The sequence below is a fragment of the Chionomys nivalis genome, chromosome 18, assembly GCF_950005125.1.
Source record: "Chionomys nivalis chromosome 18, mChiNiv1.1, whole genome shotgun sequence".
Classification (NCBI taxonomy): domain Eukaryota; kingdom Metazoa; phylum Chordata; class Mammalia; order Rodentia; family Cricetidae; genus Chionomys; species Chionomys nivalis.
Window position 1 is genome coordinate 12,319,211 of NC_080103.1, and position 22,755 is coordinate 12,341,965.

Below are 22,755 nucleotides of genomic sequence, written 5' to 3' on the forward strand. Positions count from 1 at the left end.
GTGTGTGTGTGTGTGTGTGTGTGAAAGCACTGGATGAGCGAGCTTGGGGGCCTGAGCTGGATCCCTGCAACCCATGGGAAAAACCAATGGGAGTACATCTGTGGCCCCAGCACTCCTGTGGTAACACAGGGCACAGAGAGACAAGAACTGGACAGACACTCGAGGGTCAGCTGGTCTGGAGTAAGCCACACAATGGCAGACAGGAGAAAGTCAATGAAAGAGTGGAAGATAGAGAGTCAGCTTGCACACACAGAGACACACACACACGCATGGCGAGGGCAGGCGAGCAGGCAGACAAACCACTTATAAAAAGAAAATGGCTAGGACACTATGAACTCACAAGCAGAACACTTGCCTAGCGTGTGCAAATCCCTGGTTTTAATCTCTAGTGCCCTCCACCAAATAAAATTATATTAAAATAGACAGGAAAAGAGAGAAAGGCATGCATTCTTCTTGAGGAAAAGATAATATGTTCACTTTGAATGAAACAAGACACTCATCAGAAGTCCTAACATCTACGTTAGTCATCAATACTTCAAAGTTAGACAAATGCAGAGAGGGGCAGGCGACCACAGTATGAACGGAACACAAGACTTTACGGCTCATGCAGCAGTCCCTGGGGCAGCTCAACCTACTCACGATTTCAGAAATGAGGCATCCTTCAAGCAAATCTGAAAAAGTAAGGACGAGAAGTTAACAAATCCCAGTGCCGACAAGCTACCTCCTGTGGTTACTGTCTCCGATTGCAGCGGCTGGTCCTGCCTTTTCTTCACCACCTCAGACACAAAGCTCTGAGCCTCCTAAGTCCAAACAAAAGGGAGTCTGGCTAAGGAGAAGGTCTTGCTTACAGGTCCCCCAGCAGAGAGGCCTGTGGGCAGGTCTGTGGGGTGTCTCCTTGATTGATGATTGATGGGGATGAGGCTAGCTCACTGTGGATAGAGCCATCCCTGGCCTGGTGGTCCTGGGTTCTGAGCAAGCCACAAGGAGCAAGCCAGTAAGCAGCCCTCTCCACAGCCTCTACATCAGCTCCTGCCTTGAGTTCCTGCCCTGACTTCTCTCGGTGACAAACTGTTACCTGGAAGAGTAAGATGAAATAAACCCTTTCCTCCCCATGCTGCTTTGGTCATGGTGTTGATCACAGTAAGGGAAACCCTAACTAAGACATTAAGTGTCCTCTATTCCTGTGCTCCAGTTACCAAAAGAACTCCTTTCCCTCACCACCTCTGTTCATCAACCAAGAGGCAGCTCAGGCATCACTTCCGAGGCCCCTTCCCATGAAGCAGTGGGAATGAGAGGGAAGGAAACTAACCCACATGAAGTCCCATAATCCTTTACTTCTACGGTCTCTGAGGATGTGATAGAGAGTCACTTCCCTCCCTCCAGTCCCCCAAAAGTACGCTCTGTTTAAACAGAACTGTAGTGGCTTTAACAACTTCTTCAGCCCAGGTCAGGAGTTCTTGCTAGAGAAGCAGACGGTCACCTCATAGGTAGTCAGCAGCACGTGAAATCGAGACTCCTGTCGTAGGTCTTGCTGAAGGTAGGCTCTTTCCTCCTTGTCACCCACATATGGTACACAGGACAGACCTGGAGCAAATCTGGGGCAAAGAAAAGAGATGAACAGAGCAAATGCTAGAGCCACGGGACAGTGCAGGTTTCCTGGAAAACCACACATCATAAGATAGTGCCAAGCACAGACCCTGGGCGGTCATGCACTAGAGAGCCCTGGGGACTCCCCATCTTGCCTAGTCACTGCTAAGCCTCAGGAAAGGCCATGATAGAAATGTTGACACATTACAGTCAGATCAAAAGGCCTTGTGTTGACTTTTAAAAAGAAACTTCCCACATCAGCCACCTCCGACATCAATATGGGAAGGATGGCTCTTTTTCAGTTCACCAAACTTCACTAAAAATGAGCACCAACCTTTAAACTGTCAACCAGTAGCAGTAACACCTGGACCTTCCTGTGCTGGGTGCCCAGTGTCTACCTACCTTGCTTCAATTCAGGCCTTTCTAGAATAAACTCATTAACTATGTAAGACACTATTATTTTATCACATTTTCTTAAGCAATACAAAGAATACAATTTCATCTAATTTACTCTGTACCTCTCCAGCTCTTCTTTCCAGTTGCTCAAAACGGACAAGGGACAAAGAATCAGAAATGGCCCTTCGTCGTTCAGTCTTCCCACCAAGTAAACGAGGAAAGCGATAGTCTGGAACACAGCAAAGGACATCAGTTCTGATCCATTTCCTCATGAAAGATAACTACGCATGCGCGCAAACACACATGCACACACACCTACATGCAACTTGTTTTACAATGAAATTGTGTACAATCTTTTCCACGTTAAGGAGTATACTTCTCCTTGGGAGAATCAAGGAAGACTCAGGAAACCTGCCAAGGGGATTTTAGGCATTGAGTTACTTAAGTAGTTAGTAAGCCGTGAGGATCAGTATTTATGTAACTGAACCTCTAATGCAAAGAAAAAAGCCAAGGAAGAATAGAAATCAAGGGAAACAAGGCCCCTGGTGGACAAGGTCAGCCCAGCAACACTCTAAAATAAAATGCCAGTAGTACCAAGACATGACTGTAAGAATGGCCCACATGTAGTGACTGTCTATGCTGGCTGGGCTCACCCTACGAGGATGGATCCTCCTTCCTAAGCCCCTCCCCTTTTTCCCCACACCTTCCCTCTCTTCTACATGTACTTGAAGTCTGTTCTTTTGGCTGGACATTCTCTGAGGCCCAGTTTTATAACAGCAGACCAAACATGCTTTCCTAGAACACATAGTACAATGGGAAATCCCAATAAACTACGGATAAAATGGAAGTCTCTGTAAGCCCAAAGACTTCCTTCAGGACACGTCTGTATACAATGCTGAAAGATGCCACATTGCACAGTAAAAATAAAGACACGAGGAGATGCTGTATCCAAAGCGGAGGTATTTCTATGGGGGTGAGGGAGGGTCAGTCTTAAACATAAATCAAAACCCTGAGAGAGCGAGCGACATGCCAAAATATTTTATCAAGATAAATTTACAAAAGCACAAGAAGGGTCTTTCACCTATAAAACATTTAAGTTGGGATAGTTGCAAAACATAAAATGCAAAGTTACAATGGCAATATCAAACTGACAAAATTCAGACTGTCTGCAATGCACGCGCACTGCTGTTTATGACTATGGTCGGAAAGCCCTGAAGAGAGACAACTGGCAGCTGGTTTTTAAAATAGATGGGTTTATAGTAGAAATAACTTCCTGCTAAAATTATTTGTACAACTGGACCTCCCAGCACATACTGCACAGGGCTTCTCTGTGTGACTCGGTTGTGTCACAGCTGCTTCCTTCAGCTGCCCTCAAGATGCCACTTGAGAAAGTTCATGTCTATCACCACACTTGCATCAAAACGTCTGGAGCCCCAGCTGGGTTCTGAGAAGCACTAAATGAAGAAAGACCACGAGTTCTACATAAATCCTTCCAGAAAACTGAACACACCCTGACTCATTCTGTGAGGTTGGCACTAACCCAGTGAGAACACCACACAGAAACACAAGGGCACGCCAGACCATATCGACTTCATGATATAGACGCATAAATTCTAAACAAACCTTTACCAAACCAGATTTGGAGGTGGCACATTTGGGGGAAGCTAAAGACTGAAAGGCAGAGACAAGTAGGATTCGTTCTGGGTGAGGTCAGGAGGACAATGACTGAGACAGAGGTGGCATATGGAGGGTTCTGCCCTGATGCAAGAGTCTATCAGGTTTGGGTCCTAATGGCAGCCAGGGTACCCTCTCCAGAGGTCACGCTGCTCTCGGAGGAACACCTGCATGGATGAGCAAAGTGTGCCTGCTCAAGTGAAGTAGTCTCCAACCTAAGACCAGGCTGGCCTCTGCACAGCTTCAGACTGAGGTTGGTACAAACAGCGTAAGTCTTGGAAGGGGGCAGTTAGCTTCTGTTCCCTGCGGTCACTTGTGAAACCTCTCCCGACTCGGAAATGCCTATCACTGTGGTTTTTAATTGGCTTGCCTGTGCTGTGTATACTGACTACGTTGACTTTAATATTCTATAGATTAGTAAACCTGTTTAATTAACCATGAGACATGATGTAACTGGACTCCCTATCAACCCAAAGCCACAGATGACATGTCAGCCCATGGCAGTTTTGCTGATCATCCAGACAGAAGTGTCAATATCAATACTCCAGCTGCCTAACAATGCCCCACCATCCTGACTCTCCAGGTCTCGATCAGTTGGCTGAGTGAATCCGGAAACCACAGGTCCTACATTCATCCTATGCTATCCCGACAGAGACCCAGAAAGCAGGTACCACATAAAGTACTGCTAAGGAAGTCGAAGTCAACTTGACGCCACGGCAGGCAAATTTCATTTCTATGGAGAAAAGCCCTGAACCAGGCCCTTTAACTGTTCTCCTAATTAAAGCATGCCTTCTCCCAAACACGTTTAAAAAAAAATAAGTAAATAAAACAACAAAACAGGCCAAACAATGGTGGTGGCACAATTTTTAAAAACCTGAAATAGAAAAGGCAACTCTTATCATGTTGCTTTATGTACTTCACACCCTGGTCAGGCGCACACGCTGTGATGAGCGGGTGAAGACAGCTATGAAGGGCGTGGAGGTGAACTCTGCTCCCCCCACGGTGGTGTACCTGGCAGGTCTTCCCCAGGCCCATCTCATCTCCCAGGATACAGCCATTTTGGCACTGGAAGCACTGGGCTAGCCAATTGACTCCCTCCAGTTGATAAGAGCGCAGATGAATCCCTAGAAAAGAAAAAACAGAAGCGGTCCAAGGAACAGAACTTGCAGCAGGCTCCAGGTTCTGAGACAGCCTCACCTCCACGCTCCAAACCCGACCCATAAGCACTGGCTCACTTCCCAGCTACTTTTGATGCAGACTCAGCGGCCAGCTATCATTTGTTCAAACTCCTAAAGCACACTGTCATTGTCACCTGATCCACCTGACAGATGTCTTCTGAGGTGCTGACTTCTGCTGCTGGAGTCTCTCACTCCTGGGAATGAGCATTACTAAAACAACCGATCGACAGCAGGCACGCGGACCATGCATGCTAAGGAAAGATGTGGTCAGAAACGACTTTAGACCATGCTTCAACATGGAACAGTGCTTCAGAAGGAGTATACATGTGTCCTCCATGGCCCATGTATTTTAACACTTGGTCCCCAGCAAGCGATACTGTTTGGGTAGTGTTAGGTCTCAAACCTGGGACAAAGGGCTTTAACACATCGAAGCAGACTCTGGTGACAACTTCTCCCTGGGATCCTCAGTCCCTACCTGTTCCAGGGTCCTCCTGGCTGGCATACTCCACCCCTACCCTAAATTTCTCCAGCGCAGGGGCTCGGCTGACCTTCCCCCAGCCACCCTTTCCTATATTATCCAGCCTTTTGGTTTACTTGGTTGTTTTATCTACTCTCGTGACCTGTCTCTTGGCCCAGGCTGCCCCTCTTGGTCGACAACTGCTCTCGCCTCCCCGTTAATCTCAAAGACGGGAGGAGAAAGACCACTGATCCAAATCATCATGGCCAAATTATTGAAAGCAAGCGATTAATTAAATCAAGCTTTTTAATTTGTGTACACAAGCTGCCTCCCCTACAGTGGGGTTCAAGAGGTCAGCATTGGATGTGAGGAAGACAAGGTTTTTATAGCTCAGGGGTAGGGGGTTCCCAAATGGGGGGCTGGGTGGGCAAAATAGGTGGGTTACAGGAGCGCAACATAAGGAGAGAGAGAGAGAGAGAGAGAGAGAGAGAGAGAGAGAGAGAGAGAGAGAGAGAGAGAGAGAGGTGCCCCTTTAAGAAAGCAAGCTGGAGGGGAAACAAACCACTGCCTGGAACACATATCAAGGCATGCCACTCCAAGCTGTCCTGTGACTGTCCTGCCCAAATTACACGCTTGCCTTCCTACAGCTAGGTCATAGCAAAACCACAGGAATCGGGAAATTCATTCTGTTTTCTAACCTTTGTGGTCTGGGTGTCTCAGGCAGAGAACCAGAGTGACAGAACAACCAGCCAACCAAACGACAGGAGGGAGGGGCGGGCAGATCTCTGAGTTCAAGGCCGGCCACTACAGGTGAGTTCCAGGACAGTTATCACACCAAAAAAGTTCCTAAGGTGCCTTTTGACCCCAAAGATGAATAAGCAAACATAACCAAACAAAATTCTAGTGAACAATAAAATAGCCATTTTATCTTCTCAAACTGGAAACTGATGCTCAATATAAGGAAATATATAAGCATTTTGCCCTCTGTATTGTAGATACACTATCTAGAGTACTTAGGCAACCACGTTGTGGCCTGGAGAGTTGGCTCAGGGGCTAAGAACATTTGCTGCTTTTACAGAGGACCTGGGTTTCCCAGCGCCCACAGGGTGGCTCACAACTATCTGTAACTCCAGTCCCAGGGGGTCCAATGTCCTCTTCTGACTGCCATGGAAGCCAGGAACACAACTGCAGACACGTATAAGGAGGCAAAACACGCATACACATAAAATAATAAATCTAATACAATAGTAAATCCATAGCTATAAAAATAATTACTTATGAAAGCAAAAATTAAAAATAACCTAATAGCCAAGAAGGGCTGCCTAAACTATGGATCAATATATGAAATCATTCAAAATTATGGTTTCAATAACACATCTATATGGAACCCCAGTTATGGACCTCCCTAACCATGGGCATGTAGGACCAGATACTGGCAGGACAGAGGGTGTGTTGGAAGGATTGTAAAGTAAAATTTCTTTTTTGTGAGCATAAATTATTTCATGAACGCATACTGGAAGGAAAGGCCTGAATGTTTTCAATGGATTGACAACTCAGAATATTGCATTTATTCTGGCAAACAGAAAGAGCAACTATAAGTTTTAATACTCAGTACTGGCTCTGTTTCCTTCTTTACCTGCGCTAAGCATTCATAAGCACACACCCCAACACACACTTCTGCATTTGGTGTTCTATCCCATGCATTCAAACCTGCAACTTCTTGTCTGCTCACTTCCCTTTACCAAGAATGCACCTACACATATATGCCCCTCCTGGTGTGTTAAATGTAGCCTGATTTGATCTGCACCTATTTCTGGGCCTTCCGCATAATTTAAAGTATCATTCCCATGGGCTGGAGAGATGGCTCAGCGGTCAAGAGCACTGGCTACTCTTCCAGAGGTCCTGAGTTCAAGTCTCAGCAACCACAAGGTGGCTCACAACCATCTGTAATGAGAACTCAAGCCCTCTTTGGCTTGCAGGCAGACATGTAGAGTACTCATACAGAGAGAGAGAGAGAGAGAGAGAGAGAAAGAGAGAGAGAGAGAGAGAGAGAGAGAGAGAGAGAGAGAGAGAGAGAGAGAGAGAGAGAGGAGGTAAAGTAACATTCTGAAGGCCACTGGCAAGCAAATAGGCACAAAGACAACATTAATCAAGAATCAAGATATGCTGAACACACAGAGGCCAATTCACAAAGCCAGATTTAAATTAGATACACAAATGGAGGAAAGGTAACGGGAGAGGAAGTCTTTCCAGGGAGGTGGGAAGGAAAGACCTGCTCAACCAGAGGAAAACCAAACCTGGTACTGGAAACCTGGCTAACTACTTAGAAGGAGAGAGGAGGGTAAAAAAAACAATAAGGGTATCTTCTGTGGAACAATGGTCTTATACCCTGTAAAGTTTTACAAGTTGTACTGGTTTAATAAAATGCTGATTGGCCAGTACCCAGGCAAGAAGTAGAGGCGGGACAAAGAGAACAGAAGAACTCCGGGAAGAGGAAAAGGTAAGTCTACATTCGTCATCCAGACACAGAGGAAGCAAGATGAGAATGCCTCACTGATAAAAGGTAACAAGCCACGAGGCTAACACAGACAAATATTATGGGTTAATGTTAGTTATAAGAGTTAATAAGAAGCCTGAGCTAAAAGGCCAACCAGTTTATAATCAATATAAGCCTCTGTGTGTTTCTTTGGGACTGAACGACTGTGGGACTGGGTGGGACAGAAACCTCAGTCTGAAAAAGCCACAAAGAATCATACTATTAACTCTCTAAAAACAAAACAAACCTATAATACACATTAATTATGTGTATAAACATACACATATAGCTTTAATAAACCTCTTCTGGGCTGACAATGCTCCTCCTCAGAGCCAAGACCACCTAACAAAAACTCCAAAATCAGACATGAGAAGCCCTCTTTTTAGTTGTTGGTCAGGGCTGTCCAAGAGATTCCCAAAACAAACAGCTCACTGCTGCTTCCCTGGCTGCCCACCAGAGGTAGAAGGTAAGTGCCTATTGCTGAAGAAACCATGGACTTCAGAAACAGGGCCCAGACATCCCTGAGCTAGAACTGATCTGAATGCCCTCTCCCTTAGCTCTCATGGTATACCAGAAGGCATCACGCAAGCTTCCAAACAAAGGTCAGAGGCAAGCAACAGTCTTACCCAGCTATGCCGCCAATGAGCCACATCAACAACCAGCATGCCATGAGGCATAGTAGTGGCATGCATACCTGGGTGGTAACCAGCAGCTCTCTAACTGGACTTAAGATCTGCTCAACAAGAGGGCGACCATGCCTGGTCCTGGAAACCAAGCTAGCTACTCATTGATAGTGAAGTCATGGTTACTGGAAGAGAATGTGCATCCACTAATGTACTAAGCCAGCATAATCCCTAACGATCTATCAACATTTATCCTTCTAACCACAGGTAAGAACAGTCCTCGCCCCTTGTCAAGGAAACTTCTCTTTGCTACCAATACAGAACCAATCACATTGCAGATCTGTGGAACCCAGTCCCAATAAATACATCTACAAAACGCTCCCACACCTAAGGCTTAGAGAACATGGTGAACATGGGGGAAGAAAGATTTTTAGAGCCAGTGGATCGGGGACTTTGCTATGAAATTGGGTCTCCTAAGTAACACCAGAAGTTACAGCCATAGTCTCACCAAAATGACTGCCTAAACATGAGAATGCCAATGAACAGGCCAAAATGGACAAAGAGAAGCCCATGAGGCCTCAACTCCACACAAAAACACTTTAGGCCCAGCACTCGGGAGGCAGAGGCAGGCAGATCTCTGTGAGTTTGAGGCCAGCCTGGTCTACAAGAGCTAGCTCCAGGACAGGAACTAAACACATTAGGCTACCGAGGAGAGCTAGAGCAAAATAAGTGGTCTTCTCCAATTGGCTGTCCACTGTCAGCCCTGAAAACATACATACAAGTGACATTAAACAGACTAAGTTACACTGAGGAATGTATATGTATATATATGTATATGCATAAAATAACAATTAAGTGGGAAAAAAAGAGGCCACGAATTTAAAAGAGAGCAAGGAAGGGTTTATGGGAGCGTGGGGGGGAAGTTGGGGAGATTTGTTATATTTATAATCTCAAAAATAAAAATTTAAGGGGGCTGGAGAGATGGCTCAGAGGTTAAGAGCATTGCCTGCTCTTCCAAAGGTCCTGAGTTCAATTCCCAGCAACCACATGGTGGCTCACAACCATCTGTAATGGGGTCTGGTGCCCTCTTCTGGCTTGCAGGCATACACACGGACAGAATATTGTATACATAATAAATAAATAAATATTAAAAAAATAATAAATAAATAAAAATTTAAAAGTTGAATATAAAAGAAAAACACTGATATGAACTGCCTGGTCTGCAGGACTCTAGGACCTTTCTCGTCCACCTCCTCATCATCTGCACCTGTCCTTCCTCTAAGCCGAAGGAAAGGCACTCTTTATTTTTTTTTTAAGACAGGGTCTCTCTATTGTACAGTACTGGCTGCCCGGGAACTCGCTCTGTAGACCAGGCTGGCCCAGACAGAGATGGGCTAGTCTCTGACACACGAGTAACAAGGCGTGCGCCACCGCCTGGCAAAAAGGCTCCTTCTGTTACCGAATAAGTTAAGTCAATGCTTCTTTATAACTTTCAAAAGCACTTGTCCGCTAGTTAAAAGACTGGGTCCGAAGACCGGTATTTATTTTGCTTCTCTGCACCCTACATCTCACAGTTCGCTCTGCTCTCGACAGAAATAAATAATGGCCACAATGTGACGACTGATGAGCCGTTCTGACTTTCCATTAAGCCAGCACACATTTCCAGCACATCCATAAGGAAAGGATGCTGGGGGCGCGGAACAGAGTGGGAGCCCTGAGAGCGGGCTCCGGATCCAACTGGGGTCTGCACACCCGGAGCCTACCCAGCTGGGCTCCGAACACATGGGGCTCGTAAGGACAAGCGGGCTTAACACGAACGCACAGGAGGGAACGACAGGACAAACTTTGGGAGGCTCGGCGTCCTACACAGCTCTCAGAGTTAATTATGGAGCTGCAACAAGTGAGTGCGCATGCACAGTTGGCGGGGAAACCGCGAACTGGGAGGAGTTAGAGCTGCCGGGACGCTCCAGGCTGCCGGGCCGGTCCCCGCGTGGGCCTGCGCCGCCCGGCGCTTTCCCGGCTCCCGCCCGTCCCCGGCCTCGCCGGCCGCTCACCCGTCAGGCCCCACTGCCGTAAGTCCTGCTCCTGCACCCGCGTCCGCACCGCCTCGGGTCCGCTCTCGGCTGGCAGCGCCCGCAGGAAGCGCGGCAAGTCCCCCGCCATCCCCAGAGAGGCTCCGCCCCGGTCCCGCGCCGCCGCCAGAGGGCGCGCTCCCACGCCGCCGAAGCACGCAGGTGCGGAAGACCAGTGCTCTAACCGTGCGCTGTGACTAAGGGCACAGAGGCTGTCATTGCTGAAAACTCTGACTCCTAGGGTAGCTAACAGCAGGCTCCAGACTTGGTCACCTCCGCCTCATTTATTATCTGTCTCCTTTAAACTTTGGACCAGATTCTGAGCAGCTCTGCATGTGTTGTTAATGGGTGTATGCCCCAAAACCGGTAATACAAAACAAGGTTGACTGAAAACACCAACGTAAGACTAACTTTTATCTCTCGTAAGATATGCTAGAGACCAGACACTTAGGAAAAGAACCTGGGGATACATTCCTGTAATCTTAAGAAACACAGGGAAGAGTGAGGCAGGAGAATTGAGAGTTCGGGCTAACCTAGGCTAATAGAAGGAATGTGTTAATAGATAATAGCTACCAAAGCTCAGTGAGCAGAATGCTTGCCCCGAATGCACCAAGCGCTGGGTTTGATCCCCAGGGCCGTATTAGTTGGGCATAATGGCGCCTGTAATCCTAGCACTGGGGAGGTGGGAGCAGGAGGACCAAGGTCATCTCCAGCTACAGGGCAAGTTCAAAATCAGCCTAGAATACATAAAACCTTGTCTTAAAAAATACATAAGTAAGGTGTGAGAGAGCTTTCCCCCCAACAAGATTCCAAGAGTAGCCTTGCAGACGGAATGTCCGTGTGTGGTAAAACTATTGGCCATGTCCTATGAAGGACCAAAGCTGTTTCCGGATGTAGTTCCAGTCCTGTAATGGCTAAGGGAATTGACCTCTACCATCATGAAGATGTCTCCAGGAACACTCAGAGCCTGACCTGAGGTTATCATCAACCAGGTCAAGGGGGTGGTGTCCTGTACGGGATCTCAAATCCCTGCGTCCCTCTGGAATCAAGTTACCATCTGGATTACATCTGGGTTAAGATTAACTCAAAATGAAGACTGTGTTCTCAGTGGGCACATGCGGACTCCTTTTTACAATACGAAGCAGAGTGTGCTCTTATAGGAAGATAGAGTGCCATCTGTCCCTTACCAGTGAAGCTGAACGCACTTGGTCCCACTTTTCCAATAGAGCCTGCATTAAACAAGTTCCTTTCTTTGCTGTTGTATTTTTCCATTTGATTTTTTTGGAGGCGAACAGCTGGACCTGGTTTGTTGAGAGTCCCCAGAATCAGGACTATGGCAGCACTCTGACCATTCTCTTGCCTCCCCAAGTCGCCCGATTGACTGAACTGTTCACCAAGGGGTTGGCTTGTGAGTGTCTTTGTTATTTTACCAACACTGGTGACTGTCAAGCACCAGATTCCGCCAATGCTGGGGAAATAGAATTCAGTAACAGTCCAAGCAGACAATGCTAGCTGGAGCCTGGGACACTCTCCACTCACAAGAACTGGCTTCTTGTCTTCACTTAAGTTTAAAATGTCTGTGTGAAGCCAAGATTGAGATATATTGAGAAAGTGGTTTTACATAGTGTATACTTAAGCTTGGGTAACTGGAGAGACTCGCCTGAATGTCTCAACAATAGGTATCCATGTAATTTATGATTTGTGTGTCTTTCAGGGTTACTTTGCTCAGAAGTTCTAGCTTACAGACATCTTCAGGGATTAAACAGAGTTTTAAATTATGTTTAAGAATATGGCCGGATTGTCTTATTTCTCTTACAGCATTCTCTTGTGCAAATGAATCATAAGGGACTTCATGAGGAACAGAGTTCAGGTTTGGGGATGAGAGAGGAGTATTGATTTAAGATGAAACTCAAAGGCCACCTAATTTGGCCTTAAGCATGGTTTAATTAGTTGTCTGACGTAGTGCCCCTGAGATGGCTCAGAGGGTAAAGAGGCTTGCAACCCATGCCTGAAGGCCTGTCCCACCCCTGGAACCCACATAGTAGAAGGAGAGAATTGACTCTCATGGGTTAGCTTCAGACCTACAAACACACCACACACACACACACTGTGGTGTATGTTCCTCCCTCGATTCAATAATAAATAATTTAAAAAAGAGTGATGGATGCTTAGCAAAAGTGAACAACACGGCACAGTTGAGCTAGACTGGATGTGTAGGACAGCTTTTCTATGTCAGTGCTCCCTCAACACCTTGGGACAGGTGTGACTTTCAGGGGCTCCTCTAGAAGGACTTGGCACCTGGCCTCCCTGTCTGCCTTCATCCTCCAGATTCTAATCTGCTAAAGTGACGCTGTCAACCACTTGCCACTTAATCAAAAGCATTCTTATTTCTTTCCAACTTGAAGTAATCCAGAGATAAGATGCTAGCTTTAAACTAAGTAGATCGTTGACACATTGAGCCTGACATTTAAGACAGAGCTAAGAGAAATAACTGGGAAGTGCGCATGAGCGTTTTACTCTGGATCTTATATGAAATGACTCTGTAGAGGGCAGGGTGGAAGCAGAGAGACAAAAGGCCATTACAAAAGCCTCGGCAGGGGATGGTGGTTTAGTCAGCATGATGCAGGGAATTGCTACACTGAGCAGGCCAAGGCCCTAGGAGTCACCGATAGAGAAGTGCAATGGAGGAGGCTGGCTTTGGAGACTCAGTCTGAGTACAGGGTACAAGAAGTCATGTGAAGGAAAGAAGACAAAATGAGGGATTTGGAGGCTGTCAAGAGTCCCCATGTGTGCTGGAAGTGCATGAAGCTAGAGGGATTCCCACTCACTGTGGGCGGGCACACAAATTAGCACAATCATGAAAATGATGGGTTCCTCATATGTCTAGAAATAGAACAGCAATATGATCCAGCAGTTCCCCTACTAATTATATATCTAAAGAGGAGAGAATCAGTTTCAGTTATCTGCACCCCCATGTTTATTGCAGCTGCTTTTTTTTTCACAATAGCCAAAATGTGGAATCAGCCTAGGTATCTATCCATGGATAAATACATAAAGAAAATATGGCATATATACATGCATTGTCTATATACACATATAACATACAGATATAGATGTCTGTATACATACACATATGTGTACATATATGTATGTATGTCCTATTTTGAGACGGAATCTTGCTGTGTAGCCTAGGGTGTACTCACTATGTAGCCTAAGCTGGCTTTGAACTCATGATCTTACCTCTTCAGCTTTCTGAGTGCCAGGATTGCAGTCATGTGCTACCGCACACATGATGGGCTATCACTCAATTGTTCAAAGAATGAAATCCTGTCCTTTAAATAAAATGAATCAGGCACAGAAAGACAAATACTGGACATTCTCAGCTAAATCAGACACTAAACATGCCGATGAGAGAGAGAGAGAGAGAGAGAGAGAGAGAGAGAGAGAGAGAGAGAGCAGGAAGTGGCTACTGGAGTGTTTTGAGTACCTTTCTGCTGCTGTGGCAAGACACCAAGACAAGGCAGCTTATGGAAGGGAAGGTTTATTTGGGATTACGTCTCCAGAGAGATGAGAGTCTGCCACCATCAAGTGGAGCTCACATCTTGAACCACAAGCACAAAGAGAGAGCAATAGAATGAGTCTTTAAGTTCTCAAAACTCTTTTCAGTGACATACTTCCTGCAACAAGGCCACAACCCCTAAATCTCCCCCAAACAGCACCACCAGCTGGGAACCAAGTGTTCAAAACCATGAGCCTAAGGGGGAGATTCTCATTCCACCCATCACGTAGAGAAAAGATGGAGAAAGGATGGAGAATGGAGGTAGGGCAGTTAGGGAGGGACGGGGGGGGGTACAGTGGCATAGGAGGAATCTTAAATGTTCTTTTACACAACAAAGTGCCAGTTCTTGACAAAAATTCATGTTTCTGATGAAGCAACCGAAAGAATTATGAATGTTCCTAACTCAAAAGAACTGATGTCTGAGGTGATGGAAATGCAAGGTTCCTTGTTCTGACCCTTATTCAATGCAGGCATGATTGAAATAGACCAGCCTATTGGTTACTTTTGCATTATGGTTATGCAACAGTGCCTGCCCCATAGTATGAGCCCTCAGTATTTGTTCAATGTTTGAGCCAGGTGCCTGGAAGCAGTTCCAAATTTAAGACCTGTGTTCATTAAAACTTTGAGAATTAGAGAAGATAAACCTTAAGTAGACCAGCTAAGGAGCAGAAAGCTTAAGAGAATGAGTTATGAGTCTAGTGAGTCAGACTTAGCTCGCAGATAAAGTCTGGAACGAATGCTTTTCTGGTTGGTATTTTTCGGGTTATGAAACCATAATATTTATTTTAATTCTCCCTCCGCAGAGGAAGGCAAGCATCTGGCGAGCAACTCAATGAGATTAATGGTCACAAAGTCACCCCTTTGATAACCATAGCATTTGCCACTGCTACCAAAGCAAGCGTGATCAAGCACAGGTCACCCACAGGTCATGTTTGCTCTCCTCTCTGTCCTTGCTCTGGAGGGTAACAGGGGTTCACTGGCAGCATCCAGGGAGACAGACATGAGGCTGTTAGGGTTGCAAACCACAGAGAGAAGTTTGGACTTCGCATGATGTCAGCACCCTACAGTGAACTGGAAAGAAAGAGACTTCGGTTTTCTTTCTCAAAAAAAAAAGGAAAAACTACATTCAGACTTTAATGTAGTTATTATACATCTTTGGCATCAAATAACATATAATACGTTGGGGGGAGGTTGTTTGTTTTGAGACATCTCTCTACATGATCCTGATTTTCCTGGGTTTCACTATGCAGACCAGGCTGTCCTCAAACTCACAGAGACCCACCTGCCCCTGCCTCGTGAATTACAGGGGTGGGTCACTATACCAGCTGACATAAAATATATTTTAATAGTCTGTCTTTTATTTATCCATTGGCAGTTTCACACGTGTAACAATGCATCTTAATCCTCTCCCCTCCCAGACACCAACAAGACACCCCTTCCTGCCTCCCATACTCCTTTTTGAAACCCACTGAGTCCCATTAGTGCTGCCTGATGGGATGTAGTGACCCTGTTGTAGACCTGTTGGTGCTGGTCTTACTCATGCAGCCAGAGTTGCTGTGAGCTCATGAGTGCTATAACCATACCATGTCCAAAAGACAGCATGTCACAGCACTCTTCCCCATCCTTGGGCCCTTAGATTCTTTCCACCTCTTCTTCGGTGATGTCCCTTGAGCCTCGCCAGTGGATAGATGGTGATACAGTGTACTCAGCAGTCACTCAACACTCTGACTCGAGTCACAGTCTCAATTTTGAGTCTCTGCCTTGACTGCTGGCACTGCAGAGGGAACCTTCTCTAGCCAAGGTTGAGAGGAACTCTAACCTCCGAACATGGATGGTTAGAAGGCAGTTTAACAATATAACCATTTAGCAAGGCAACATTATCCTAGATTTTTCCCCTAGGGTCTATGAGATCCCAAGTCACAGACTTTTGACCAAGTGTGAATTCCCTCCCGCAGAGCAGGTCTCAAATCCAATTCACAATCAGTTGGTTCACAACCTTCATGCCCCTATTGCACCAGTGGGCAAATCGTGCCTGGAAGGTCAGTGTTGCAGAAAAACAGCACACAGTAAGTTAAAACCCAGTCATTTCAGAGAATTTGTACTCCTCTTTATAGGGGCACACTGGAATGCCGTCAAGTAAATGTTTATGGGCATAGCTCAGATATTGTCAGCGGTTCTGAACTGAGATTTTCCTTCAGGATTTTCATTTGCCATGGCAGTGCCTGATCTCTTTTTTCACTTAATGTCTTTGACTCTCATTCCTTGCCATTGGATGTGGTCTATGCGATGTCACGTGTCCAGTTCTCTATAGAGCAGTAAACCGTCTGTGCGGTCCTCTTCACTGGCCTCTGAAGAGTCTCAGCTTGTTGACTTTGGAATTTAGCCTTTCAAATATATTTCCACACAAAGAGCAGGTTGTCTAAATAATAAGGTTGAACAAAGGCAAAATGGTCCCTAAATGTCTCTGGACACTGGTTTCTCTAACCAAGACCACTAAGCATTGTTCCAACCTTCCTTTCCTTTCTCCTACTTGGCAGGAGCGCAAAGCTATCCTATGCGTTTACCCCATTAAGTCTACATCTTAGGTTTGAAAACTGGACACCTTATACCCGTGTGCTCACGTTCCTAAGACACAAGTGGAATGTGGAGCCCAGGGTCTTCTCCAAAAATTTCCTGTGCTAGAATCTTTATAGTCAGACAGTTTTAGGCATCAGGAGATGCCTCTGAAAGCACATGGGGCATAGTCATTTCAGATGGGGAGAAACAATGTTACCTATCACATAAGTTGCAAAGTTGTTTTATTAGAAACTAAACGTGGTGGCCTTCACTGGATCACAGAGGCCAAAATGAAGTTCAATCCCTTTGTGACTTATGACTGAACCAAGAACCTCAAACAGCATTTCAGTGCACGGTCTTCTCTTTCCAGAGAGGTGAGGCAGAAATACAGTGTTTTGATCTCTGCCCATTTGAAAGGAAGATGAAGTTCAGGTTGTCCAACTACAAAGACCAGCAGATTGGCAAAGTGGTCCAAGTGTACACTGAGAAATACGTCATCTACCCTGAGTGAGTACAGTGAGAAATACGTCATCTACACTGAGCAAATGCAGTGAGAAATACGTCATCTACACTGAGTGCAGTGAGAAATACCTCATCTACACTGAGTGCAGTGAGAAATACCTCATCTACACTGAGTGCAGTGAGAAATACGTCATCTACACTGAGCAAATGCAGTGAGAAATACGTCATCTACACTGAGTGCAGTGAGAAATACGTCATCTACACTGAGTGCAGTGAGAAATACATCATCTACACTGAGAGAGTGCAGTGAGAAATACGTCATCTACACTGAGCGAGTGCAGTGAGAAATACCTCATCTACCCTGAGTGCAGTGAGAAATACGTCATCTACACTGAGTGCAGTGAGAAATACGTCATCTACACTGAGTGCAGTGAGAAATACGTCATCTACACTGAGCGAGTGCAGTGAGAAATACGTCATCTACACTGAGCAAATGCAGTGAGAAAAACATCATCTACACTGAGTGCAGTGAGAAATACGTCATCTACACTGCGTGCAGTGAAAAATACCTCATCTACACTGAGGCTAATAGCACAACTGTCCACGTGGCCATCCACCCCAGCAAAATGGTTAGAACAAGGCTAAAGTGGACAAAGACCACAAAAGATCCTGGAAGGGAAGCCAAGCCTCGACAGTAGGAAAGGAGAAAAACAAACAAAGGGAGAAACAATTGAGAAGATGCAGAAGAGGTGTCTCATATACAACTTCCGTTAAAGATGCTTACTTGAGTTTTTTTTTTAAAAAAAAAAAAGGAAGAAACAAATTAAATGTGAATTTGAGTGTCCAGGAGTATTGTGAAGGACCCATTGTCTTTAGTTGAGAATCACACAGTGCCTGAATTTCACCAGTGACTACAATGAAATCAAGAGTTATCCCTCACGCTGGTGGTGGGTGGTGCATGCCTTTAATCCCAGCATTCAGAGAAGCAGAGGCAGGTGAATTTCTGTGAATTCAAGGCCAATCTGGTCTACAGAGCAAGTTCCAGGACAGCCAGGGATACACAGCTAAACCATGTCTAAAAAAAAAAGTATCTGTAACATGAGGAGCGGACTTGTTGGGGTTTCTGTCCTGCCTGGTTCTCGCAGCCATTAAGCCCCAAAGAAAATCACACAGAGAGTCTACATTACTTATAAATTGATTGGCCCATTAGCTCAGGCTTCTTATTAACTGTTGTAGTTTATATTATTCTTATCTATGTTAGCCACATGGCTCGGTGCCTTTCTCAGCAGAGCAGATTACATGCTGCTTCTTCAGTGGTCTGGACAGGAGTGCAGGAAGAGCTTCCTTCTCCCCAGAATACTCCTGTTCTCATCGCCCCACCTCTACTTCCTGTCTGGTTGACCTGCCTATACCTCCTGCCTGGCCAATCAACGTTTATTCAAAACATGATTGACAGAATACAGACAATTCTCCCGCACCAGGTATCCCACATTGTTGAGGTTCAGTGGCACCTTACTAGCTGTGGGGAGGTCCATAGAAGTAATTCCCTATTTTCATGGCCTTTTTGCCTATTACGTATTTCCAGCATTCACGTTCTTCTCTATAATATGATGGAGTGTTCAAGTCCTTACTCCTGTGACTTACTCAAGTGTTTTCCAGTGAGGAGAGCCCATAGATTTGTTTTTTGTAATGCAAATGGACAAGTATGTTGTGTGAGGGGAGCAGAGGAATGAAGTGAATGAGTGAAGTCCTGAGTGAATGTGCACTGTTAGCATAGGCACAGCCATATTAAGGACTCCTAGCCTTAGACCCATGGGAAAATAGACCTTCCATTATGGTACATATGTGGATGTTAGCAGTGTGTGCAGAAAATGTCCACAGTAGCTTTCTCCCTCTGGATATTCATGGCCTCACGACTGCTCCTGCACATAGCCTGTTCCTACCAAGATTAGCTACACCATCTCCTTGATCCAGATGCATACCGTAAATCCTGCCTCCTTGTGCCACTGTATGCAAGAAACTCTCTATCCAACTCTGTATAATAAACACGCTGAGTTTCTGATACTGCAGTTTCTCCATGAGATAGCCCAGTTACTCAAACCCAGCTCTTCTGTGTCCACTTGTCTGTCATTTCCTCATTCTTGTATTGTCCCCATTCAGGTCCATCCCTGGAGCCATACTGAATGCAGCATGAGTTGAAGTTTTGAATATGCTTGCTTAGATCATCCCTACCCTTTGCTGTAAAAACTACCAAAATCCAATAAGGGCTTTGTTAGTTAAAACTTCCCGTGCCCAAGTGGGACCTCCTGAAACTGAAAAGCTTCTGTAAGGAAAAGGACATGGTAAAAAAGACAAAATGGCAGCCCACAGAACGGGAAAAAGTCTTTACCAATCCCACATCAGATAGAGGGCTGATCTCCAAACCATATAAAGAACTTAAGAAACTAGACACTAAAATACCAAATAATCTAATTTTAAAATGGGGTACAGATCTAAACAAAGAATTCTCAACAGAAGAATCTCAATGGCTGAAAGACATTTAAGAAATTACTCAGTATCCTTAATCATCAGGAAAATACAAATCAAAACAACTCTGAGATGCCATCTTATTCCTGTCAGAATGACTAAGATCAAAAACACTAATGACAGTGTATGTTGAAGAGGATATGGAGTAAGGGGAACACTCCTCTTCTGCTGATGGGAGTGTGAATTTGTACAGCCACTTTGGTGTAGGGGAGACCCAGCCAATCACCTTGCTAGCAGGGGGCGGGGTCCCCTGAGGATATTTTTTACTTATAAAGATTGCGGGCATGCTCCCAGCCACTCCTTCTGCTTTCTTGTTCTCTGCTGGAACTTTGGTTCTGTGAGTCTTTCCCTAATTAAAGCTAAATATTTTATTATAATTTCCGTCTGCCGTTCATTTACGCCGCTACATTTTTGGCGCCCAACGTGAGGCTTTTCGGATACCCGCCCCGAATCAGAACCTCCTGGGTGGCGGCCGCTGGGAGTCAGCGGCCCCTGCCTCTCTCCAGAGGCCTCTCCCTCCATGCAGATTGTACCCTCTCAGCACAGCTGAGCTTCTGAGTCACTGAACATCTGCAGCGACTTGATTTTTCCTTCTAATCTGTTGCTTTCATTGGTTAATTAATAAAGAAACTGCCTAGGCCCATTTGATAGGCCAACCCTTAGGTGGGTGGATTAAACAGAACAGAATGCTGGGAGAAAGAAGCTGAGTCAGTGAGTCGCCATGAATCTCCTCTCTAAGGCAGATGCAGGTTAAGATCCTCCCTGGTAAGCCACCTCGTGGTGCTACACAAAATATTAAAAATGGGTTAGATCAATATGTAAGAGCTAGCCAATAAGAGGCTAAAACTAATGGGCCAGACAGTGTTTAAAAGAATACAGTTTCCGTACAATTATTTTGGGGCATAAGCTAGCTGGTGACCAGGAGCTGGGGCGGCAGGGAAGCGGCCTGCCACTCCATACAACACTTTGGAAATCGGTATGGTGGTTTCTCAGAAAATTGGGAATCAATCTACCTAAAGACCCAGAATTACCATTCCTGGGCATATACCCAAAAGATGCCCAATCATACCACAAGGACAATTGCTCAACTATGCTTTTAGCAGCATTATTCATAATAGTCAGAACCTGGAAACAACCTAGATGTTCCTCAACCAAACAATGGATAACAAAATGTGGTACATTTTCACAATGGCCTGTTACTCAGCTGTAAAAAAAAAAAAAAAACCAATGACATAATGAAATTTGCAGGCAAATGGATGGAGCTAGAAAACAATCATCCTGAGTGAGGTAACCTAGACCCAGAAAGACAAACACGGTATGTGCTCACTCAAGTGGATATTAGATGTAAAGCAAAGGATAACCAGGCTTCAGTCCACAGCCCCAGAGAAGCTAAGTAACAAGGAGGACCCTAAAAGGGATTTATGGATCATCCTAGAAGGGGAAATAGATGAGCTCTCCTGGATAAACTGGGGGTAGGGGTGGACAGGTAGAAGGTTGAGTTGGGGGAGGGGCAAAAAGGGAGAGCAATGAACCTTATCTTGATGGAAGGAGCCATTATGGAGTTGGGGAGAAACCTGGTGCTAGGGAAATCCCCAGGAATCCACAAGGATGACCCCTGCTCAGACTCCTAGCAATAGAGGAGAGGGTGCCTGAACTGGCCTTCCCCTGTAATCAACTTAGTGACTACCCTAATTGTCATCGTAGAAGCTTCGTCCAGTGACTGATGGATGCAAATACAGAGATCCACAGCCACACACTGGGTCGGCTACAGGACTCCGTTCAAAGACGGGGAAGAGGGATTATATGAACAAAGGGCAGGGCGGGTATGGGTGGAGGTCAAGATCATGATGGGGAAACCTGCAGAGACAGGTGATCCGAGCTAGTAGGAGCTCATAGACTCTGGGCCCTCAGCTGGGGAACCTACATGGGACCGAACAAGGCCTCCTGCATGTGGGTGACAGTTTTGTGGCTTGGTCTGTTGGGGGGTCCCTGGAAGAAGAACCAGGATCTATCCCTGGTGTATCAATTGGCTTTCTGGAGCCCATTCCCTATGGTGGGATGCCTTGTTCACCCTTGATGCAGAAGGGAGGGAATTGGCCCTGCTCCCAACTTGTTATACCATGCTTCGTTGACTCCCCACGGGAGGCGTTGCCCTTTCTGAAGAATGAATGGGGGTGGGGGGAAGGAGCAGGAGAAGGGATGGAGGTTGTTGACAGAGATTTCTGCCCCACCCCGGCCCGCAGCTGTTCCGTCCCAAAAAAAACACACAGAGGTCTACATTAATTATAAACTAGTTGGCATATTAGCTCAAACTTCTTATTAACTTATATAACTTACATTAAGCCATAATTCTTTTCTTGTTAGCCATGTGGCTTGGTACCTTTTATCAACGAGACATTCTCATCTTGCTTTCGCTATATCTGGATGATGACAGCAGACTGACCGTTTCCTCTTCCCAGAATTTTCCTGTTCTTGCTGCCCCACCTATACTTCCTGCATGACTACTGGCCAATCAGCATTTTATTAAAATAATACAAGGGACAGGATACAAGATCATTGTCCCACAGCAGAGGGTGAACTATGGTTGATATGAAAAATGAATAGAAAATTTAAAATAAAAATTTTTTAAAAAGGAGGGAACTTAACCATCTATCAATGTCTTGAAGTCCTCCAAATACTTGTATCCTAAGACATAAAAACTTATATGAGTAGTTTAATTGCAAAAAAACCTTTCCTGTGCCAGTTTATCTCATTAAAAAGGTGTGTGTGTGTGTGTGTGTGTGTAGATAGTATAGGTATCCCACAATACTACAGTTCTTTCACATATTGAATATATGCATGGAACCAAATCAAAAATTTCTCTACTAATGCCAAACTATGTGCCAGCCCATGTATTAGCTTCTAGTAGGCAATATCCTAGTCCTCACTGATAAAGTTTTGTTTTGTTTGTTTTTACATTTATTTATTTATTTGCTTTGTGTGCACCTGCACACGTCACGGTGCATGTTGTAGAGGTCAGAGGACAACCTGCAAGAATTGGTTCTCTCTTTCTACCGTGTGGGTCCCAGGGGTTGAACTCGGGTTGCCAGGCTTGACAGCGAGAGCCTTTATCTACCGAGCCGTCTTGAT

At 45.5% G+C, this 22,755-nt stretch overlaps 1 protein-coding gene across 2 annotated transcripts in view; it reads right to left on the reverse strand.

Annotated features, from left to right (window-relative positions):
* Chd1l (chromodomain helicase DNA binding protein 1 like) overlaps positions 1 to 10,614 on the reverse strand; it is a 56,723-nt gene extending 46,109 nt beyond the window's left edge. Inside the window, exons 1-5 of one of the 2 annotated variants that reach the window (XM_057793352.1) lie at positions 10,506 to 10,614; positions 4,669 to 4,781; positions 2,106 to 2,212; positions 1,481 to 1,595; positions 640 to 671 (exon numbers count right to left, since the gene is read on the reverse strand). In XM_057793352.1, the coding sequence (XP_057649335.1) occupies positions 640 to 671; positions 1,481 to 1,595; positions 2,106 to 2,212; positions 4,669 to 4,781; positions 10,506 to 10,614 (476 nt within the window). The remainder of the gene's footprint in view (positions 1 to 639; positions 672 to 1,480; positions 1,596 to 2,105; positions 2,213 to 4,668; positions 4,782 to 10,505) is intronic. The other variant, XM_057793353.1, reaches the window with a different exon arrangement.
* Positions 10,615 to 22,755: the final 12,141 nt, after the last annotated feature.